We start from the raw sequence: 22159 nt of genomic DNA, 5'->3' as shown, positions 1-22159 counted from the left end.
CACCACCATTCCGCATGGACTGCATCCTGCTACTTTGCTCAACCTCATGTCATTATGTGGTACCACCTCCCTTTTTCCTTCCAACCGAGTCAATTTTCATATTTAAGCCCCAGGTTAAGTTCTACCTACATACTGAAACCTTTGCTGATAACTCAGAGTCGACTGATTTTTCTCTTTAATCTTTTTATTTGTTCAACTAATTTGACACATACTGTTTTGAACTGCAAATTATTCAAATACTTGATGAGACTGTAAGTCTCTGGAGGGAGCCAGCACTGAGCTCTATGACTGATGAAGTCATAACATCAGACATCAACTCTTACGACAACAGATCAGGCACGCAGATTGTCTAACATCACAGATAATTCGAAAGCCCTTTGTGTTTGCTAGGAGACGTATTTCATGGCTTTTAGCATTGGAATTACAGAACCTGGGGTAGAGTTAAAAATTAGCCACAGGTGAAACCCTGAGTGAACACCCAGAGATTTACTACGCAGACATCTTTCTCACAAGTCCGTAGTCTCAAACACTTCATCTGCATGAATCTATCGGTTAAAAAACCTAAGGACACTAAAAACTGATGAAGACCAGTCAGTTTAACGTATCAAACAAAAAAAGAAAATGTCTGTTGGGAGAAAGCTGGAAACGAGAAACATTTAAGTCTCATGATTTCAGCCTCCTTATAGCTTGGAAAGGGCAGGCTTCCCCAGAGGAAAAACTCATCTTTGGTGAGAGATAAAGAAATGTCACTTCTCTAATCACTCATTCATAAAGTATGGGGAAAACGTCAGCAATCCAGGCACTGGCTAAGCACTGAGAGAGGACAAGAAGGAAAACACCAGTCTTTGCCCTTAGCTTTCTTGACGAGCAAGCTAACAGAATGAGCGTATTTGCAATGTAACAAAAAGGAAATTATGAAATAAAGCAGGGTTAAAAATAGCAAAAAGAAACCCCAATAATCCACAACTAATTGTCCATATCTGCTTGCTAATATATATTTAAAAAATTACTCTTTTTCAAGAGCATGATGATTTAGTGGAACCTGACTGTACTAACAAATTTTTTATTATTTTCACTTCTCTGTCTAAAAGCCTAACACTTTCCTCCTTCCCTATAACATGGGTGCCCCCAACGTTCTATTCTGGGCCACCTTCTCATGCTACGTGTCTTCTGCAAAGACTTATTTTTTCTCCCCCATGAATGTTTTCCAATGATGACTGACATATGTCTATCTTCAGTGTAGATGAGTCTTCTGGGAACCTAAACCATCATCCAATTGCCTGTCAGACCTCTCCCTTTTATGTTCCACTGGCCCCTCAAACTCAGCATGTCCTTACTTACTTAACTCCTTATCTGTACCTTCAAACCTGTTCCTCTTGGGTTCTCTATCTCAAGGGTAGAAGTGGCACCACCTTCCACTCAGGGGCCCAAACTGGAAATATCAGTCTTGACTCTCTTCAGACCGTTACTCCTACAATACATCTATAACCAAGTAGTGTTGATTCATCTCCCTAACTGCTCTCATCCTTTTTGGCCGTGCTCATTTCTCTAGACTTCATAACCTCTTGCCAATTCTGCTTTGATAACTCCCTAACAAGTCTCCCTAATTTAAGTCTTGCTTTCTGCCCTTCTCCGTACTGCTGCCAAAATCATTTTTCAAAAAGAAAATCTGATCACATGATCTTCCTGCTTAAGACCCTTTAGTGGCTTCTGTGGCTCAGAAGACATAATCCGGCATCTTGAACTTGGCAGGCAACGTGCTTCCCAATCTGGCTCTGCCCATCTTTACAGCTTCATTTCCAGCCACACCCTTACACTGCCGCTGTGGCTTCAGCTCTATTTTGCTGATCACATTTGTGCTACTCTTCTATGCCTTTGGCTAGAACGATCTCCTCCTGGTGACTCCTCTTCCTTTGATTCTATGCTTGGAAAGCCTTTTCTGAAGGTCTGCACTTGGGTAGTTTACCCATCTTCACTGTTGTCCTTTTAAAGAATTCAGTTAGCCTCTAGTCACCTACTTACAGGCCACTCTGTATCCCTTCTTATTTTCTACATTGGATTCTGGAGGGCAGGAGCTCCTGTTTTATACACTTTTGTATATTTAATATCAACACTTAGTGGGTATAAGTGGGATATGGGCTGAGGTAGCTGCAGCAAGATTGAAAAAAAATAAAGACTATACGGCTCATGTCATTAAGGTGCTTAATGTCGGTTAGGGAGCTAAGGAGCTAAAAGAAATACAAATAAATCAGATCAACTGAGCTTTAAATGGCATGATTCTAGCTGACTGTGTAATATCTATAGACATGGAACGTTAGAAGACAGATTATCGTGGGAGAGAGCAAGTTTAGGGACAAAAGGAAACTTAGGCATGGCTTTGGAGGTTGGGCCAAGTTTCAATAGGCAGAGGAAGCCACGTCTGCAGGAGACAGGATGTGACTGGCAGGATGGGAAGTAAGGTGTATCAGGTGTGCTGACACCAGTCTGAGAGTCAGAAGAATTTGGGTTGGATGTGAAGACAACAGGCAACCATCTTAGGTTCTTAAAAAGGGCAATTCATGCCCAAGGTAGTGTGTAATGGTGTTGTTTTGGAAAAGGAGATGGGAAGGTCAAGTAGTAGACTCTGGCGGTGATCCAAAGGAGAGGTCTTTTACTAGCTGCTGATAGTGGGGATAGAGTAAGATGCAAGAGATACTGTGCAGGAAGGAACAGAAGGAGTGCTGATACTGGTAATCTCAGATGAAGGGGAGGGAGAGTGGAGGATGTCTCCATCTGGAAGCACGATGCCACCACCTGCAAAGATAAGATGCCTGGGAAAGGGCAAGGCTGGTTTGCAGGTAGGTTCAATTTTGTATGCATGAGAAATATAGATAAATACCAAGGTTGATTTGTGATAAAGAAATACCAAATAGATTGCTGTAAGAGTTTCAAATAAAAGCTTCAAATTTAGCCTCCGGTATTACATTTTTCCTTTCCTGCACTCATGGATGCCTCACTTTTGGCTTTATGTGGGGTGGCTGCACATCTGATTTTGCCTTTTTTACCTTTCATTACCATTTCCCTGGCTTACTTATTAATAGTGCCCCTTTCATTCTCAAAAACGTCCCAGTCTGGAGGCTAAATTATATGGTCGCCCCAGCCTCAGAGCTCATGACAAACTCTGGTGTCAGCTAGCCTGTTCTACTTTACAATTAACCTCACTAGGAGGTGGTATACATATTATTTACAGGAGGAATAGTGGAGTGTTAAATAAATATAGCAAGTTCTTTGCTTTTAATAGTTGCCTGAAAATTAGGACATTAAAAAGGTAAAAAAAATCTATCATTTTAAACTGATTGATTTATTAGACAATTACTGAAAATCCTATCATATGCAGGCACTATGCTAGGTACTGAAGATATAAAGATCACAAAGGAATATCCCTGCCCTCAGGTGGCATATAATCTAGTGAGGGCAGGGAAAGATCAATATAACCAAGCAATTAAACAGATAGCAAAGCACAGTGGGATAAATGCCCGTATTTGAGATAGACAAGGGTTACTAAGGGGACATATTTGTCACCAACCAATCAACAAGTTTGTTACTGTCTTCCATGATAAGGAACCATCTCTTGTTGAGTTTTTTCACTTTAACTTAAATTGTATTTATTTAGAGCCTTGTTCTTTCTAGATAGGTACTGCGAATTTAGTGATTTAGCTTCACAGAGATTAAAATAAATATTCTTCCAAACTTCTGCATTATGTTTCCTTTACATTCTGCAAAATAGAGCAAATGACATGAAGAAGGCTGACAACTGAGTCGACTCAGATGCTCTTTTTTGTCACACGACCCCGAGAGGTGTCTCTGAGGCAGCCATACGTTCAGCATTGAGACCGCCATTCAAGGGACCACCTTGAGGAATGATTTTTTTTTTAAATTTTTTTTTTTTGGATCTTTTCAACCAAGATCCCATGCGGCATGCGGGATCTTAGTTCCCCGACCAGGGATGGAACCCATGCCCCCTGCGCTGGAAGCGTGGACTCTTAACCGCTGGACTGCCACGGAAGTCCCTTGAGGAATTCTTGAGAAATTCTGATACCCTTTTGTTTCGCTGCCACCTCTGAATCTGAGTCACACTCATCAGTGTCCTCTAGGGCTTCACAGAGTCAAGTCACCAAGAAAACAAACCATGAGAGGAGGCCTACCTGTGTGACAGCGGGACCCTGTCCAGCCAGATGGACAGTCACACTGATAAGGTGCCACACAGCGACCGCTGTTCAGACAGGGAAGAATGCAGATTGCTAGAAAGGAGATCAAAAAGGATTTGATCAAAACACACACACTCAGATATGTTCAAGTGTTCAAAATACATTTTCCAGGAGGAGTAAAACCTTGGATGACCCACTAGATAATCTTCCGTATGTGCTCTGTTTATTAATCAGTATCATTGGGAGAACACAATCCAGAAAGTCAGTCTGGACCCTCAACCTGATGTAATGACTCTAATGCCAAATGCACTCTTTCCGAGAGGACACACCGTAACGGATGCCTACTAAGTGCTTTGCTTTCTCTTCACAAACTAAGCAGAATGTTCTCCATTTGTTACCGTTTCAAATTTCCATTACAAATTACATAAAATGCTCTAAGAGGGTTTGGCTACCTCAAGATTCTCTTCTTGCCTTTAATTAAATGTGAGAATGGGAGTCAGATAAGCTCTTCCATGGGCTGGCGTTGGCAACACATAAGTAGTGATGGGACAGCTCAGCCTTTATTTTCTTGGAGCTGAGGCCCGATGGTGACTGAATGAGGCCTCCCCTACACCCTCCACAGCAATCACTTCTCCTACTAGAAGTTACTGAGCTCTGTAAAGAGGTGTAGTCTGTTTAAAAGGAGTGAGATTGTCTACTGGCTTGGTACTCAAAGCACGGTTCTCAAACCCAAAATGTTGGTATTATGTAGGACTTGGCTAGAAATGCAGAATCTCAGGTCCCAACCCAGATCTACCAAATCAGAATCTGCATTTAACTTCTCCCAGGTGTTTTGTATGCACAGTGAAGCTTGGGAAGGCCTGCTCTAATGCATTACCAGCACATGTTCAGTGAACTAAGCCAAGCCTGTTGTTACCCCAGGGTAAATGTTTCCCGAGTCTTTGGATCCTTAGCATTATAGAAGGCTATGAGTGGGAGCCCTAAGTGGGAAGGCAGGATTGGAGAGAAGAAGGAAAAATGCAATTCTCTTCTTTCTGAATCACTGTGAGAACACTTCCTTTGGCAAGTTGTTAGCAGCCTAAATTGATTTCCATCCTATATTTTCCTTTCTAGATTAGTTGAAAGAGTTACACTTTAGAATCTCTTATAAAATGTCTGGCCTTAAAAAGAACTGATATAGACCAATGGCCACCACGTTAGTGACTCAATGTGATTTACACACTCCCAATGAAACATGAAATCATTTTATCCATACATATATATTTTTTAAGATATTGAAACAAAGTATAGTTTAGACATAAAAAAAATTAAAACCATCCATTTACATTCTTTTGGAAATTCAAATTTAAATGCATTTCCATGCAGATCGAAATTCTATGTTAATTTATCAAGCACTGTATAGATATGAGAGTACCAACTTTCCTTACTTTCTTAATTGGGAAGAGCTACCCTTAATTAATGGTGGGCTCCAAATCTTACCTGAAAAGTACAATGTTATGCAGTGCCATGAATTTACACCAACTTTAGCAATGAAAGGCACAGAACATAAACAGAATTGAGATAAAGGAAGACCAAGGTTGTGGAACCCCCTATTATAAGCTCCTTCCCAAGAAGATTCTTGGAAATCTGTGCCAGGAGGCAGATGAAGACAGCTTTGGATGGATCTTGATAACTGTATTTTTCAAGATCATTGATGTTCTGCAACTAAATGACATATGTAAATCAGCCCTTGGCCCCCTGTCTGGTCTGCTATGGGATTTAAGCAAGTGAGTTTCTGCCACTAGTAAAGCCAGCTCCTAGTAACTCCCCTGAGTTGGCAACTTCTAGGCTAACCACTGGGACTCAAAGTAAGATTTAAGGACAGACTCACGCTCTTCACAGAGACGCCCCATCCAGCCGTCTGGACAGGAACAAGCATTTGGGCGTTGGCAGATACCTCCATTCTGGCATGGGAACCGACAGACAGCTGGAAAACAAGCAGGATGAGTCATAAATCTAGGGAATTATGGAAGGGTGGTCGTCAGAAAATAGGACTGATTATTTACATTTCATGGTATTTCCTTGAATCAAGTTTTAAGGAAGAGAAACAAAACCCAATCTCAAGATTCGGTTGGGGATGAGCATAAGGGGCTCAGAAGGGGCATAAACAAGCTTGGGTAGTTCTGAGACTGTAACTATCAACGTCTTCATAATTTGAGGATTCAGGGCAGGAGGGAACAAGGCGGTTTATATAAAAAGATAGTCTCTTTTGATCTGGACCAGGGGAAGTGTCCTTCTAGAAGATGCGAAAATTCTCTTCCAAAGGAGGCCTTTGATGGCCGGTAGCTCTTTGGTGATACCACTGTCCCACACTATCTTAAACAAGTGAAGAAACAAACAAACAAGTAAACAAACACACAACTTTCATTTGTCTTCTGACTTTAAGTGACACCTGGGCTATTCCTTGAGGATACCACCTCCTCAGCATCCCTCTGAAGAGGAGTTTGCACATACTCTTACAACCCATGTGTTGGTGATCTCATTTCTCTTTGCTGCTTCCAAACAATTAATCTCCTTTCTCTTGCAATAACCCTTGCCTCTTTTGAGGCTCATGCCTTTCATTCACTGATTTCCTCAATTCTCCCTGCCCCCAAAGTCACTGAAGACTTTGGCATTTTTGACTTAAGACATGACACCATAAAACTCCTAGAAGAGAACATTAGCAAAACATTCTCTGACATAAATGTAGCACTATTTTCTCAGGTCGGTTTCCCAAGGCAAAAGAAATAAAAGCAAAAATAAACAAATGGGACTTAATCAAACCTATAAGGTTTTCCATAGCAAAGGAAACCATAAACAAAATGAAAAGACAACCTAGGGGCTGGGAGAAAATATTTGCAAATGATGCTACCAACAAGGGCTTAATTTCCAAAATATACAAACAGCCCATACAACTCAATATCAAAAAAACTAACAACCTAATTTAAAAATGGGCAGAAGATCTAAATAGACATTTCTCCAAAGAAGACATACAGATGGCCAACAGGCACATGAAAAGCTGCTCAACATCACTAATTATTAGAGAAATGGAAATCAAAACTACACCCCATCCAGCCGTCTGGACAGGAACAAGCATTTGGGCGTTGGCAGATACCTCCATTCTGGCATGGGAACCGACAGACAGCTGGAAAACAAGCAGGATGAGTCATAAATCTAGGGAATTATGGAAGGGTGGTCGTCAGAAAATAGGACTGATTATTTACATTTCATGGTATTTCCTTGAATCAAGTTTTAAGGAAGAGAAACAAAACCCAATCTCAAGATTCGGTTGGGGATGAGCATAAGGGGCTCAGAAGGGGCATAAACAAGCTTGGGTAGTTCTGAGACTGTAACTATCAACGTCTTCATAATTTGAGGATTCAGGGCAGGAGGGAACAAGGCGGTTTATATAAAAAGATAGTCTCTTTTGATCTGGACCAGGGGAAGTGTCCTTCTAGAAGATGCGAAAATTCTCTTCCAAAGGAGGCCTTTGATGGCCGGTAGCTCTTTGGTGATACCACTGTCCCACACTATCTTAAACAAGTGAAGAAACAAACAAGTAAACAAACACACAACTTTCATTTGTCTTCTGACTTTAAGTGACACCTGGGCTATTCCTTGAGGATACCACCTCCTCAGCATCCCTCTGAAGAGGAGTTTGCACATACTCTTACAACCCATGTGTTGGTGATCTCATTTCTCTTTGCTGCTTCCAAACAATTAATCTCCTTTCTCTTGCAATAACCCTTGCCTCTTTTGAGGCTCATGCCTTTCATTCACTGATTTCCTCAATTCTCCCTGCCCCCAAAGTCACTGAAGACTTTGGCATTTTTGACTTAAGACATGACACCATAAAACTCCTAGAAGAGAACATTAGCAAAACATTCTCTGACATAAATGTAGCACTATTTTCTCAGGTCGGTTTCCCAAGGCAAAAGAAATAAAAGCAAAAATAAACAAATGGGACTTAATCAAACCTATAAGGTTTTCCATAGCAAAGGAAACCATAAACAAAATGAAAAGACAACCTAGGGGCTGGGAGAAAATATTTGCAAATGATGCTACCAACAAGGGCTTAATTTCCAAAATATACAAACAGCCCATACAACTCAATATCAAAAAAACTAACAACCTAATTTAAAAATGGGCAGAAGATCTAAATAGACATTTCTCCAAAGAAGACATACAGATGGCCAACAGGCACATGAAAAGATGCTCAAAATCACTAGTTATTAGAGAAATGCAAACCAAAACTACAATGAGTTATCACCTCACACTGGTCAGAATGGCCATCATCAAAAAGTCTACAAATAATAAACGCTGGACAGGGTGTGGAGAAAACCCTCCTACATTGTTGGTGGGAATGTAAATTGGTGCAGCCACTAAGGAGAACAGTATGGAGGTCCCTTAAAAAATTTTAAAAATTTACTATATTAGTTACCATATGATCCAGCAATCCTACTCCTGGGCATATATCCAGAAAAGACAAAAACTGTAATACGAAAAGATACACGCACCCCAGTGTTCGTAGCAGACAATAGCCAATAGCTATTAGCAGACAATAGCTGCTAATAGCCAGTAGCTAATAGCAGACAACAGACAATAGCCAGGAAGCAACCTAAGTGTCCATCAACCTAAGTGTCCATATATATATGCACACACACACACACACACATATACACAATGGAATATTACTCAGCCAGAAAGAAGAACAAAATATTGCCATTTGCAGCAACATGGATGGACCTAGAGATTATCATACTAAGTGAAGTACGTCAGAGAAAGACAAATATTATATGATATCACTTATATGTGGAGCCCAAAAAATAATACAAATGAACTTATTTACCAAACAGAAACAGACTCACAGATAAAGAAAGCAAAATTATGGTTACCAAAGGGGAAAGGAGGAGGAGTATGGGACTAACAGATAAACAATACTATATATAAAATAAATAAAAAGGATTTATTGTATAGCATAGGGAACTATATTCAATATCTTTTTTTTTTTTTGGCGGGGGTCTGCACCATGCGGGCTTGCGGGATCTTAGTCTGCCAACGAGATATTGAACCCGGGCCCTCAGCAGTGAAAGTGCAGAGTCCTAACCACTGGATCGGCAGGGAATTCCCTCAATATCTTGTAATAACCTATAATGGAAAAGAATCTGGAAAAGAAAATATATCCGAATCACTTTGCTGTACACCTGAAACTAACACAGTATTGTAAATCAACTATAAAATTGAAAAATCAACAATAAAATAATTTTTAAAAGACTTAAAACGTCCCAGTCTGGAGGCTAAATTATATGGTCGCCCCAGCCTCAGAGCTCATGACAAACTCTGGTGTCAGCTAGCCTGTTCTACTTTACAATTAACCTCACTAGGAGGTGGTATACATATTATTTACAGGAGGAATAGTGGAGTGTTAAATAAATATAGCAAGTTCTTTGCTTTTAATAGTTGCCTGAAAATTAGGACATTAAAAAGGTAAAAAAAATCTATCATTTTAAACTGATTGATTTATTAGACAATTACTGAAAATCCTATCATATGCAGGCACTATGCTAGGTACTGAAGATATAAAGATCACAAAGGAATATCCCTGCCCTCAGGTGGCATATAATCTAGTGAGGGCAGGGAAAGATCAATATAACCAAGCAATTAAACAGATAGCAAAGCACAGTGGGATAAATGCCCGTATTTGAGATAGACAAGGGTTACTAAGGGGACATATTTGTCACCAACCAATCAACAAGTTTGTTACTGTCTTCCATGATAAGGAACCATCTCTTGTTGAGTTTTTTCACTTTAACTTAAATTGTATTTATTTAGAGCCTTGTTCTTTCTAGATAGGTACTGCGAATTTAGTGATTTAGCTTCACAGAGATTAAAATAAATATTCTTCCAAACTTCTGCATTATGTTTCCTTTACATTCTGCAAAATAGAGCAAATGACATGAAGAAGGCTGACAACTGAGTCGACTCAGATGCTCTTTTTTGTCACACGACCCCGAGAGGTGTCTCTGAGGCAGCCATACGTTCAGCATTGAGACCGCCATTCAAGGGACCACCTTGAGGAATGATTTTTTTTTTAAATTTTTTTTTTTTGGATCTTTTCAACCAAGATCCCATGCGGCATGCGGGATCTTAGTTCCCCGACCAGGGATGGAACCCATGCCCCCTGCGCTGGAAGCGTGGACTCTTAACCGCTGGACTGCCACGGAAGTCCCTTGAGGAATTCTTGAGAAATTCTGATACCCTTTTGTTTCGCTGCCACCTCTGAATCTGAGTCACACTCATCAGTGTCCTCTAGGGCTTCACAGAGTCAAGTCACCAAGAAAACAAACCATGAGAGGAGGCCTACCTGTGTGACAGCGGGACCCTGTCCAGCCAGATGGACAGTCACACTGATAAGGTGCCACACAGCGACCGCTGTTCAGACAGGGAAGAATGCAGATTGCTAGAAAGGAGATCAAAAAGGATTTGATCAAAACACACACACTCAGATATGTTCAAGTGTTCAAAATACATTTTCCAGGAGGAGTAAAACCTTGGATGACCCACTAGATAATCTTCCGTATGTGCTCTGTTTATTAATCAGTATCATTGGGAGAACACAATCCAGAAAGTCAGTCTGGACCCTCAACCTGATGTAATGACTCTAATGCCAAATGCACTCTTTCCGAGAGGACACACCGTAACGGATGCCTACTAAGTGCTTTGCTTTCTCTTCACAAACTAAGCAGAATGTTCTCCATTTGTTACCGTTTCAAATTTCCATTACAAATTACATAAAATGCTCTAAGAGGGTTTGGCTACCTCAAGATTCTCTTCTTGCCTTTAATTAAATGTGAGAATGGGAGTCAGATAAGCTCTTCCATGGGCTGGCGTTGGCAACACATAAGTAGTGATGGGACAGCTCAGCCTTTATTTTCTTGGAGCTGAGGCCCGATGGTGACTGAATGAGGCCTCCCCTACACCCTCCACAGCAATCACTTCTCCTACTAGAAGTTACTGAGCTCTGTAAAGAGGTGTAGTCTGTTTAAAAGGAGTGAGATTGTCTACTGGCTTGGTACTCAAAGCACGGTTCTCAAACCCAAAATGTTGGTATTATGTAGGACTTGGCTAGAAATGCAGAATCTCAGGTCCCAACCCAGATCTACCAAATCAGAATCTGCATTTAACTTCTCCCAGGTGTTTTGTATGCACAGTGAAGCTTGGGAAGGCCTGCTCTAATGCATTACCAGCACATGTTCAGTGAACTAAGCCAAGCCTGTTGTTACCCCAGGGTAAATGTTTCCCGAGTCTTTGGATCCTTAGCATTATAGAAGGCTATGAGTGGGAGCCCTAAGTGGGAAGGCAGGATTGGAGAGAAGAAGGAAAAATGCAATTCTCTTCTTTCTGAATCACTGTGAGAACACTTCCTTTGGCAAGTTGTTAGCAGCCTAAATTGATTTCCATCCTATATTTTCCTTTCTAGATTAGTTGAAAGAGTTACACTTTAGAATCTCTTATAAAATGTCTGGCCTTAAAAAGAACTGATATAGACCAATGGCCACCACGTTAGTGACTCAATGTGATTTACACACTCCCAATGAAACATGAAATCATTTTATCCATACATATATATTTTTTAAGATATTGAAACAAAGTATAGTTTAGACATAAAAAAAATTAAAACCATCCATTTACATTCTTTTGGAAATTCAAATTTAAATGCATTTCCATGCAGATCGAAATTCTATGTTAATTTATCAAGCACTGTATAGATATGAGAGTACCAACTTTCCTTACTTTCTTAATTGGGAAGAGCTACCCTTAATTAATGGTGGGCTCCAAATCTTACCTGAAAAGTACAATGTTATGCAGTGCCATGAATTTACACCAACTTTAGCAATGAAAGGCACAGAACATAAACAGAATTGAGATAAAGGAAGACCAAGGTTGTGGAACCCCCTATTATAAGCTCCTTCCCAAGAAGATTCTTGGAAATCTGTGCCAGGAGGCAGATGAAGACAGCTTTGGATGGATCTTGATAACTGTATTTTTCAAGATCATTGATGTTCTGCAACTAAATGACATATGTAAATCAGCCCTTGGCCCCCTGTCTGGTCTGCTATGGGATTTAAGCAAGTGAGTTTCTGCCACTAGTAAAGCCAGCTCCTAGTAACTCCCCTGAGTTGGCAACTTCTAGGCTAACCACTGGGACTCAAAGTAAGATTTAAGGACAGACTCACGCTCTTCACAGAGACGCCCCATCCAGCCGTCTGGACAGGAACAAGCATTTGGGCGTTGGCAGATACCTCCATTCTGGCATGGGAACCGACAGACAGCTGGAAAACAAGCAGGATGAGTCATAAATCTAGGGAATTATGGAAGGGTGGTCGTCAGAAAATAGGACTGATTATTTACATTTCATGGTATTTCCTTGAATCAAGTTTTAAGGAAGAGAAACAAAACCCAATCTCAAGATTCGGTTGGGGATGAGCATAAGGGGCTCAGAAGGGGCATAAACAAGCTTGGGTAGTTCTGAGACTGTAACTATCAACGTCTTCATAATTTGAGGATTCAGGGCAGGAGGGAACAAGGCGGTTTATATAAAAAGATAGTCTCTTTTGATCTGGACCAGGGGAAGTGTCCTTCTAGAAGATGCGAAAATTCTCTTCCAAAGGAGGCCTTTGATGGCCGGTAGCTCTTTGGTGATACCACTGTCCCACACTATCTTAAACAAGTGAAGAAACAAACAAGTAAACAAACACACAACTTTCATTTGTCTTCTGACTTTAAGTGACACCTGGGCTATTCCTTGAGGATACCACCTCCTCAGCATCCCTCTGAAGAGGAGTTTGCACATACTCTTACAACCCATGTGTTGGTGATCTCATTTCTCTTTGCTGCTTCCAAACAATTAATCTCCTTTCTCTTGCAATAACCCTTGCCTCTTTTGAGGCTCATGCCTTTCATTCACTGATTTCCTCAATTCTCCCTGCCCCCAAAGTCACTGAAGACTTTGGCATTTTTGACTTAAGACATGACACCATAAAACTCCTAGAAGAGAACATTAGCAAAACATTCTCTGACATAAATGTAGCACTATTTTCTCAGGTCGGTTTCCCAAGGCAAAAGAAATAAAAGCAAAAATAAACAAATGGGACTTAATCAAACCTATAAGGTTTTCCATAGCAAAGGAAACCATAAACAAAATGAAAAGACAACCTAGGGGCTGGGAGAAAATATTTGCAAATGATGCTACCAACAAGGGCTTAATTTCCAAAATATACAAACAGCCCATACAACTCAATATCAAAAAAACTAACAACCTAATTTAAAAATGGGCAGAAGATCTAAATAGACATTTCTCCAAAGAAGACATACAGATGGCCAACAGGCACATGAAAAGATGCTCAAAATCACTAGTTATTAGAGAAATGCAAACCAAAACTACAATGAGTTATCACCTCACACTGGTCAGAATGGCCATCATCAAAAAGTCTACAAATAATAAACGCTGGACAGGGTGTGGAGAAAACCCTCCTACATTGTTGGTGGGAATGTAAATTGGTGCAGCCACTAAGGAGAACAGTATGGAGGTCCCTTAAAAAATTTTAAAAATTTACTATATTAGTTACCATATGATCCAGCAATCCTACTCCTGGGCATATATCCAGAAAAGACAAAAACTGTAATACGAAAAGATACACGCACCCCAGTGTTCGTAGCAGACAATAGCCAATAGCTATTAGCAGACAATAGCTGCTAATAGCCAGTAGCTAATAGCAGACAACAGACAATAGCCAGGAAGCAACCTAAGTGTCCATCAACCTAAGTGTCCATATATATATGCACACACACACACACACACATATACACAATGGAATATTACTCAGCCAGAAAGAAGAACAAAATATTGCCATTTGCAGCAACATGGATGGACCTAGAGATTATCATACTAAGTGAAGTACGTCAGAGAAAGACAAATATTATATGATATCACTTATATGTGGAGCCCAAAAAATAATACAAATGAACTTATTTACCAAACAGAAACAGACTCACAGATAAAGAAAGCAAAATTATGGTTACCAAAGGGGAAAGGAGGAGGAGTATGGGACTAACAGATAAACAATACTATATATAAAATAAATAAAAAGGATTTATTGTATAGCATAGGGAACTATATTCAATATCTTTTTTTTTTTTTGGCGGGGGTCTGCACCATGCGGGCTTGCGGGATCTTAGTCTGCCAACGAGATATTGAACCCGGGCCCTCAGCAGTGAAAGTGCAGAGTCCTAACCACTGGATCGGCAGGGAATTCCCTCAATATCTTGTAATAACCTATAATGGAAAAGAATCTGGAAAAGAAAATATATCCGAATCACTTTGCTGTACACCTGAAACTAACACAGTATTGTAAATCAACTATAAAATTGAAAAATCAACAATAAAATAATTTTTAAAAGACTTTGGCCTTTTTTCACCCCAAATCCAAATCTGACCACTGTCCTCATGGCCATGTGGACAACCCATCTAACAACTTGATTATTCTTTTAGTTCTTTGGTGATGTCTGTCTTGTTCAGTGGCAGAATTCCTCACTTTCAGTATTTGTAGAATGAATGGAATAATTGTTATGATTGTAAAAAAAAAAGTAGCCTATCTTATTAGAGAAATGTAAGTTTTAGAAGGACATACTAGGACGTCTCATTATCTACCTCATTCCATTTTGCAGAATTTTCAACATAGAAACCTCCCCCTCCCCGAGAAGATATTATTATTATCATTATTATTATTATTTTTAGTTTTATTTATTTATTTATTTTTGGCTGCATTGGGTCTTCGTTGCTGCGCACAGGCTTTCTCTAGCTGTGGCGAGTGGGGGCTACTCTTCGTTGCGGTGCGTGGGCTCATGGCGGTGGCTTCTCTTGTTGTGGAGCCTGGGCTCTAGGCGCGTGCGGGCTCAGTAGCTGTGGCTCACAGGCTTAGTTGCTCCACGGCATGTGGAATCTTCCTGGACCAGGGCTCGAACTCACGTCCCCTGCATTGGCAGGCAGATTCTTAACCACTGCACCACCAGGGAAGTCCCCGAGAAGATATTATTGAATGCACTCACAAAATTCATCCTTAGGTTTACAAATTCAATCCAGCAAGTAAAGAGACAGCTCGTGTAAACATGGAATGCTCGCCACCAGCCCCTGGCATGTCCAGGGAGACCAAGTGGTGGGCTCTGCTTCCTTGGGGCCGCCCAGTACCTCTTGTCTCATACTCTGCCCTCTGGGTGGGCTGCCTCATCCGTTATGGGGCTCAGGGGGCTGCTCAGGATGGACGAGTAGAACTGGAATCTGTGTTGAAACACCTGAGTGTCCAGGAGGTGCCCTCATGGCCCAGACATGACACAGCTCCCCTTAGGAGCTGGAGAACACTTCCAAGATTTGGAGAGAAGACTTGCGTAAGGAGCCATGATTGACTCAGAAAGGGGCCATGTGCTGGGCCAGAGGTCTGTGTGCAAGCCGTCAAAAATCAAACTCATAAAGTTAAGGAAAATGACACACATGTTAAAAGAAGACTGAAAGCCAAGGAAAGATAAAATAGCATGCATACTAGTTGTTGGCCATATCAGACTGCCATATACATTTTCCTACAGCTTCACTAAGAACTAACCATTCAAATATTTCCTTACCTCTGCAGACAGGAGGTGATGTCCAGGTTCCATTCTCTAGGCAAACACTCCTCAGGGAACCCTCCAACATGTATCCACTGTAACACGAGTAGGTGATCATGTCCCCATACTGATAATGTACACCTCGGGCAATTGCATTTTCTACGTGAGTTGGTGGACCACATGAGATTTCTATAGGAAAACCAAAAATATAATTAAGCTTGTGCTACTAACCCAGCCAGTGGTTGGGAGAGGACAGTTTCACCTCTAAGACTTAAAGAGGAAAGACAAAATACACAAAGGTAACCTTTTCACCTACATAATATCTAAAAGACACCAGAAACTAAAAGCATCACCTGCTGCTCTCTAGAAAAATTAGATGTACAATCAAAGGTTTTGTCTTCTGATTCATATGCTGAAGCTGAGCTATTTTATACTCAAGGCAATAAGTCTTGCCTTCTTATAACTCGCCAAAGAGGTATAAGAACTTCAATGCATGGGGCATCCCTGGTGGCGCAGTGATTGGGAGTCTGCCTGCCGATGCAGGGGACACGGGTTTGTGCCCCGGTCCAGGAAGATCCCACGTGCTGCGGAGCGGCTGGGCCCGTGAGCCACGGCCGGTGAGCCTGTGCGTCCGGAGCCTGCGCTCTGCATCGGGAGAGGCCACAGCAGTGAGAGGCCCGCGTACCGCAAAAAAAAAAAAAAAAAAAAAAGAAGTTCAATGCAGCATGCTTATCAAATAAGAAGAGAAGAAGCATGGTGATTATTTATAGTCTATCACTTGAGAGTAAAGATCATGAATTGCAGTACAGCATATTCCATCATGGCTGTTTTATTAGTGCCTAGAACAGTGCCTGGCATACAGTGGGCTCTCGATACATGTTTGAAAAATGAGTAAATGAATGAATACTGTCTCTAGCCTAAAGATACTCCATTTACAGCCTGATGAGGTTTATGAAATTCAAGGTTTCACATTAGTTTCCCTCTTTCCAAGACTGGAAAGCAGTGACTCTCTTCTTTTGGAAAGTGTAAGATTGAAGGAGAATCTTCTCTTTTAAAAGCGCATGTATTGAATATTTAAATAAAAATGTTTATAACTAATTTTGCTTTGAGAATTTTACAAGAGAATAAACTAGATAACTAGAGTTTTTCTGTGGTGTCTCACAAGACAAGGACTGGATCGGAGTCGGGACTCTCATTAGTATCCAGTTTGTATAAGGCTAACTTTTAGATGAGTCTTCATGAACTGGCTTCTAAAAGGTCACTTTGTGGTCATAATACTATTAAAATCTTGCCAGAGGGGATGATCGATTTGTCTGATTCTTCTAAATTTTCTTTTCCTTCTAAGGTAGTTAAAAACATTAATTCAATCAGTCAGATATCCAATATGTATCAATGCATACTGTGTACCAGAAACTGGAAAGAAATAAATGGAGAAAATGCTGTACCTTTGCTCAGACAAATGGGTGAAGATAGACAAAGAAATACTGTCGTACAACTTAAAAAGAGCTATATTAGAGGTCCGGATGCCATACTGTAGAAAAATTGAGGTGAATGTAACTAATATTGCTTAGGATTGTCGGGGTATGAATCACAACGACAGTGGCCTTTGGACCAGGCTATAAAGCTTGAGTGGATCAGGGGACTATTGCTTCCAGGTTGGGGACACAGCATGTAAAAAGATACCAGTGAGCTTCAGGGTTCACAGACGTGGTTGTCAAAGCACGGATTTCAGGCCACCTATGTGGGAATCAGCTTGGGTTCTAATTAAAAATGCAAACTTCTGGGTTTTCTAGCTTTTGAGCCTGCATCTTACATACTCTCCCCAGAGGATTCTCATACACACTAAATTTTAATCACTGATTTGTAGAGATAAATAGCAGGATGAGGTGAAAAGGATGAGGAAGGTGGCTGCTTTGGTCCCTCAGGAAGGATATTTGTTCTAAGCCAAAGACTTCCTGTCTAACAGAAAATGCAAAAGAGGGATTGAGGACAAGAACTGTGGAAACTGTCTCCTCTCCTAGGCAACCCCGGATCTTCTCAAGAATACTGAGGAATAATTAAGCATGCACTGAAGGGACATTTGTAATAAATGCATGTCTCTCCTGGCTCCTGCTTCCAGTCCCCTGAGTGGTAAGTCTCCGGGAGCTAAGGCCAACGTGAGGATATGTGGGCAGAATCGGGTCACTTGGCCTGCTTTAGTTCAGGCTGATGGCTTTAAAGGAGCCTAGACAGTCAAGGCTTATACATACTTAGTTCTTCCCACTTCACTAGGGGTAGATTTCATAAGGAGTTGGGACACAAATCCCAGCTAAAAGTATGATTCACACTTTTCTGGAGTAAAATCAAAATTCTAATGCTGCGTTAGGCTGCTAGCTGAAAATTCAAGGATTTGGGGCTATTTTACAGCTCTTCCTATCAGGACATATTACAAATATATACCAATTTATTTTTCAAAACAAACCTCTAAGATAGGAATTATTGGTGCTATTTACAAATGAGAACTCATTTCAGAGAAATGAGTTCAGAGAAGTTAGGGCACTAGCATAAGTTTAGAATTAGAAAGTTTTGAGGACAGAACTCAAACCCAGGTTTTCTCTGATTTCAGAATCCCCATGGCCTTCATATGCACATGTTTAATCTCATTGATTAAAGTGCAAGTGTTCCGAAAATGAAGACCACTGTAGGCGTAATATATTTTTATACTGTGTAGCCCATTACCTCGCATCTGATTAGACTCGATGAATATTTGTTGGTTGACTGCTATAGAGGGAGTAGCCTGGACCACAAAGGAGGGCAGGATATTGGGCAGGAAAGATGCTTTATGTGTGTTAAGAAATGTCAAGAGTTCTATAAAAAAGAATGAAATAATGCCATTTGCAGCACTAGAGATTATCACCCTAAGTGAAGTTATGTCAGACAGAGAAAGACAAATATCATATGATATCACTGATATGTGGAATCTAAGAAATGGTACAAGTGAACTTATTTATAAAACAGAAACAGACCCAGAGACATATAAAACAATCTTATGGTTACTAAAGGGAAAGGAGGAGGAGGGATAACTCAGGAATTTGGGATTAACAGATACACGCTACTATATATAAAATAGCACAGGGTACTATATTCAATATCTTGTAATGACCTATACTGGAAAAGAGTCTGAAAAAGAATATAGATATTTGTAACTGAATCACTTTGCCGTCCACCTGAAACTAACACAACATTGTATATCTACTATACTTCAATAAAAGGAAAAAATAGCCAATGCTTATGTAAATTAAAATATTTAAAAAAGCAGAATAATGTCAAGAGTTATCACAAGGCAGCAAGAGATGCTGCCAGACTGTGTGTTAGGTATCAGCATGGTGCTAGCCCAGAGGTTTTCCAGTTGTGGTTCCAGGACCAGCAGTATTGCTATCAGCAACACCTGGGAAACTGTTAAAGATGCAAATTCTCAGGCCTCACTCCAGACCTATTGAATCAGACACTCTAGGATGGGCCCAGCAATCTGCTTTTTAAAAAATTTTTTAAAAATTTATTTATTTATTTACATATGTATGCATGCACACATGCTGTGCCGGGTCTTAGTTGCAGCATGTGGGATCTAGTTCCCTGACCAGGCATTGAACCCAGGCCCCCTGCATTGGGAGCACGGAGTCTTAACCGCTGGACCACCAGGGAAGTCTCCCAACAATCTGTTTTTAACAAGCCTTCTAGGTGGTTCTGATATCCGCTCAAGCTGGAGAACCACTGTGAAATAATTTTTGTATTGCAAAGCATGCATAGCCCACTAAAGGAGAGTTTAGGGACTCTGACAGTGTGGAGAAAAAAAGGTATTTTAGATTTAATATCTTGCTCATTCTTAGAAGAGCACGTTTCGAAAACCTGTTCAGTAAATTCTGGTCAGGCAGGTTTTAGTCTAGTTCTGGATTGTGTTTTTATGTTTGGATTTCAAATTAAAAAAAAAATTTTTAAGTAGCAAGACAGAAGTTGATGACCATGATAAGACAGAGTTCTAAATATCTACATATAAGTTGCCTGATTGAAAATAATCTCCCAAAGATGAGAAAACACTTCCCACTAATGAAATTCACTGTCCCATGTGTTGACTTACTTTCACATCTGGCACTTGTCTGTGTCCACGTCTCGTCAGGGTTGCAGGTGATGATGCTTTGGCCCTGGAGCAGGAAGCCTTCCCTACACTTGATAGATACGTTCTGATCGACATAAAACTCCTTTTCAGAAAGCACAGCATTCTCAGGGATCACAAAAGGGACAGGGCATGGATTTGCTGTTAAAAATAAAAGAAAATGTGTACTGGTATTTTCCCTCTTTTCTGAGTTTGTTTCTTTGAAGGAGGAGCATTAGCCCTGCTGGAGCTGTGTTCTCAGTGATGATAATATAAGGCTTAAAAATATAGAACTTCACACCATCACCCTGATACCAAAACCAGACAAAGATGTCACAAAAAAAGAAAACTACAGGCCAATATCTCAGATGAACATAGATGACAAAATCCTCAACAAAACACTAGCAAACAGCATCCAACAGCACACTAAAAGGATCATACACCATGATCAAGTGGGGTTTATCCCAGGAATGCAAGGATTCTTCAATATACGGAAATCAATCAATGTGATACACCACATTAACAAATCGAAGGAGGAAAACCATATGATCATCTCAACAGATGCAGAAAAAGCTTTTAACAAAATTCAACACCCATTTATGATAAAAACTCTCCAGAAACTAGGCATACAGGGAGCCTACCTCAACATAATAAAGGTCATATATGACACACCCACAGCCAACATCATTCTCAATGGTGAAAAACTGAAACCATTTCCTCTAAGATCAGGAACAACACAGGTTGCCCACTCTCACCACTATTATTCAACATAGTTTTGGAAGTTTTAGCCACAGCAATCAGAGAAGAAAAAGAAATAAAAGGAATCCAAATCAGAAATTAAGTAAAACTGTCACTGTTTGCAGATGACAAGATACTATATACAGAGAGAATCCTAAAGATGCTACCAGAAAACTACTAGAGCTAATTAATGAATTTGGTAGAGTAGCAGGATACAAAATTAATGCACAGAAATCTCTTGCATTCCTATAAACTAACAACGAAAAATCTGAAAGAGAAATTAAGGAAACACTCCCATTTACCAATGCAACAAAAAGAATAAAATATCTAGGAATAAACGTACCTAAGGAGACAAACGACCTGTATGCAGAGAACTACAAGACACTGATGAAAGAAACTATGATGATACAAACTAAAGAAACTAAAGAAAAAGAAAACTAAAAAGAAACTAAAGATGATACAAACAGATGGAGAGATATACCATGTTCTTGGATTGGAGGAATCAACATTGTGAAAATGAAAAATGACCCAAAGCAATCTACAGATTCAATGCAATCCCTCTTAAATTACCAATGGCCATTTTCACAGAACTAGAGCAAAAAATTTCACAATTTGTATGGAAACACAAAAGACCCCCAAATAGCCAAAGCAATCTTGAGAAGGGAAAATGGAGCTGGAAGAATCAGGCTCCTGGACTTCAGACTATACTACAAAACTACAGTAATCAAGACAGTATGGTACTGGCACAAAACCAGAAATATAGATCAATGGAATGGGATAGAAAGACCAGAGGTAAACCCATGCACGTACGGTCACCTTATCTTTGATAAAGGAGGCAAGAGTATACAATGGAGGAAAGACAGGCTCTTCAATAAGTGGTGCTGGGAAAACTGGACAGCTACATGTAAAAGAATGAAATTAGAACACTTTCTAACACCATACACAAAAGTAAACTCAAAATGGATGGGAGAAAATATTTGCAATTGAAGCAACTGACAAAGGATTAATCTCCAAAATTTACAAGCAGCTCATGCAGCTCAATAACAAAAAAACAAGCAACCCAATCCAAAAATGGGCAGAAGACCTAAATAGACATTTCTCCAAAGAAGATATACAGATTGCCAACAAACACATGAAAGAATGCTCAACATCATTAATCATTAGAGAAATGCAAATCAAAACTACAATGAGGTATCACCTCACACCAGTCAGAATGGCCATCATCAAAAAATCTACAAACAATAAATGCTTGAGAGGGTGTGGAGAAAAGTGAACCCTCTTGCACTATTGGTGGGAATGTAAATTGATAGAGCCACTATGGAGAACAGTATGGAGTTTCCTTAAAAAACTAAAAAGAGAACTACCATATGACCCAGCAATCCCACTACTGGGCATATACACTGAGAAAATCATAATTCAAAAATAGTCA

At 40.2% G+C, this 22159-nt stretch overlaps 1 protein-coding gene across 4 annotated transcripts in view; it reads right to left on the bottom strand.

Moving 5' to 3' along the window:
* Positions 1-22159, bottom strand: part of SVEP1 (sushi, von Willebrand factor type A, EGF and pentraxin domain containing 1) — a 204051-nt gene that overhangs the window by 5457 nt on the left and 176435 nt on the right. For 2 of the 4 annotated variants that reach the window (XM_055087033.1, XM_028493672.2), the window contains 4 exons: positions 19978-20154; positions 15882-16052; positions 12443-12538; positions 10055-10665 (listed from right to left, as the gene is read on the bottom strand). In XM_055087033.1, the coding sequence (XP_054943008.1) occupies positions 10523-10665; positions 12443-12538; positions 15882-16052; positions 19978-20154 (587 nt within the window). In that variant the 3' untranslated portion in view covers positions 10055-10522. Of the gene's footprint in view, positions 1-10047; positions 10666-12442; positions 12539-15881; positions 16053-19977; positions 20155-22159 lie in introns of those variants that run through there. The other 2 variants (XM_024126323.3, XM_024126322.3) reach the window with 2 other exon arrangements.

This window comes from Physeter macrocephalus, chromosome 9 (assembly GCF_002837175.3).
Source record: "Physeter macrocephalus isolate SW-GA chromosome 9, ASM283717v5, whole genome shotgun sequence".
NCBI lineage: Eukaryota > Metazoa > Chordata > Mammalia > Artiodactyla > Physeteridae > Physeter > Physeter macrocephalus.
Note: the sequence above shows the minus strand (reverse complement) of the source record. Positions and strands in the feature narration are given on the sequence as shown.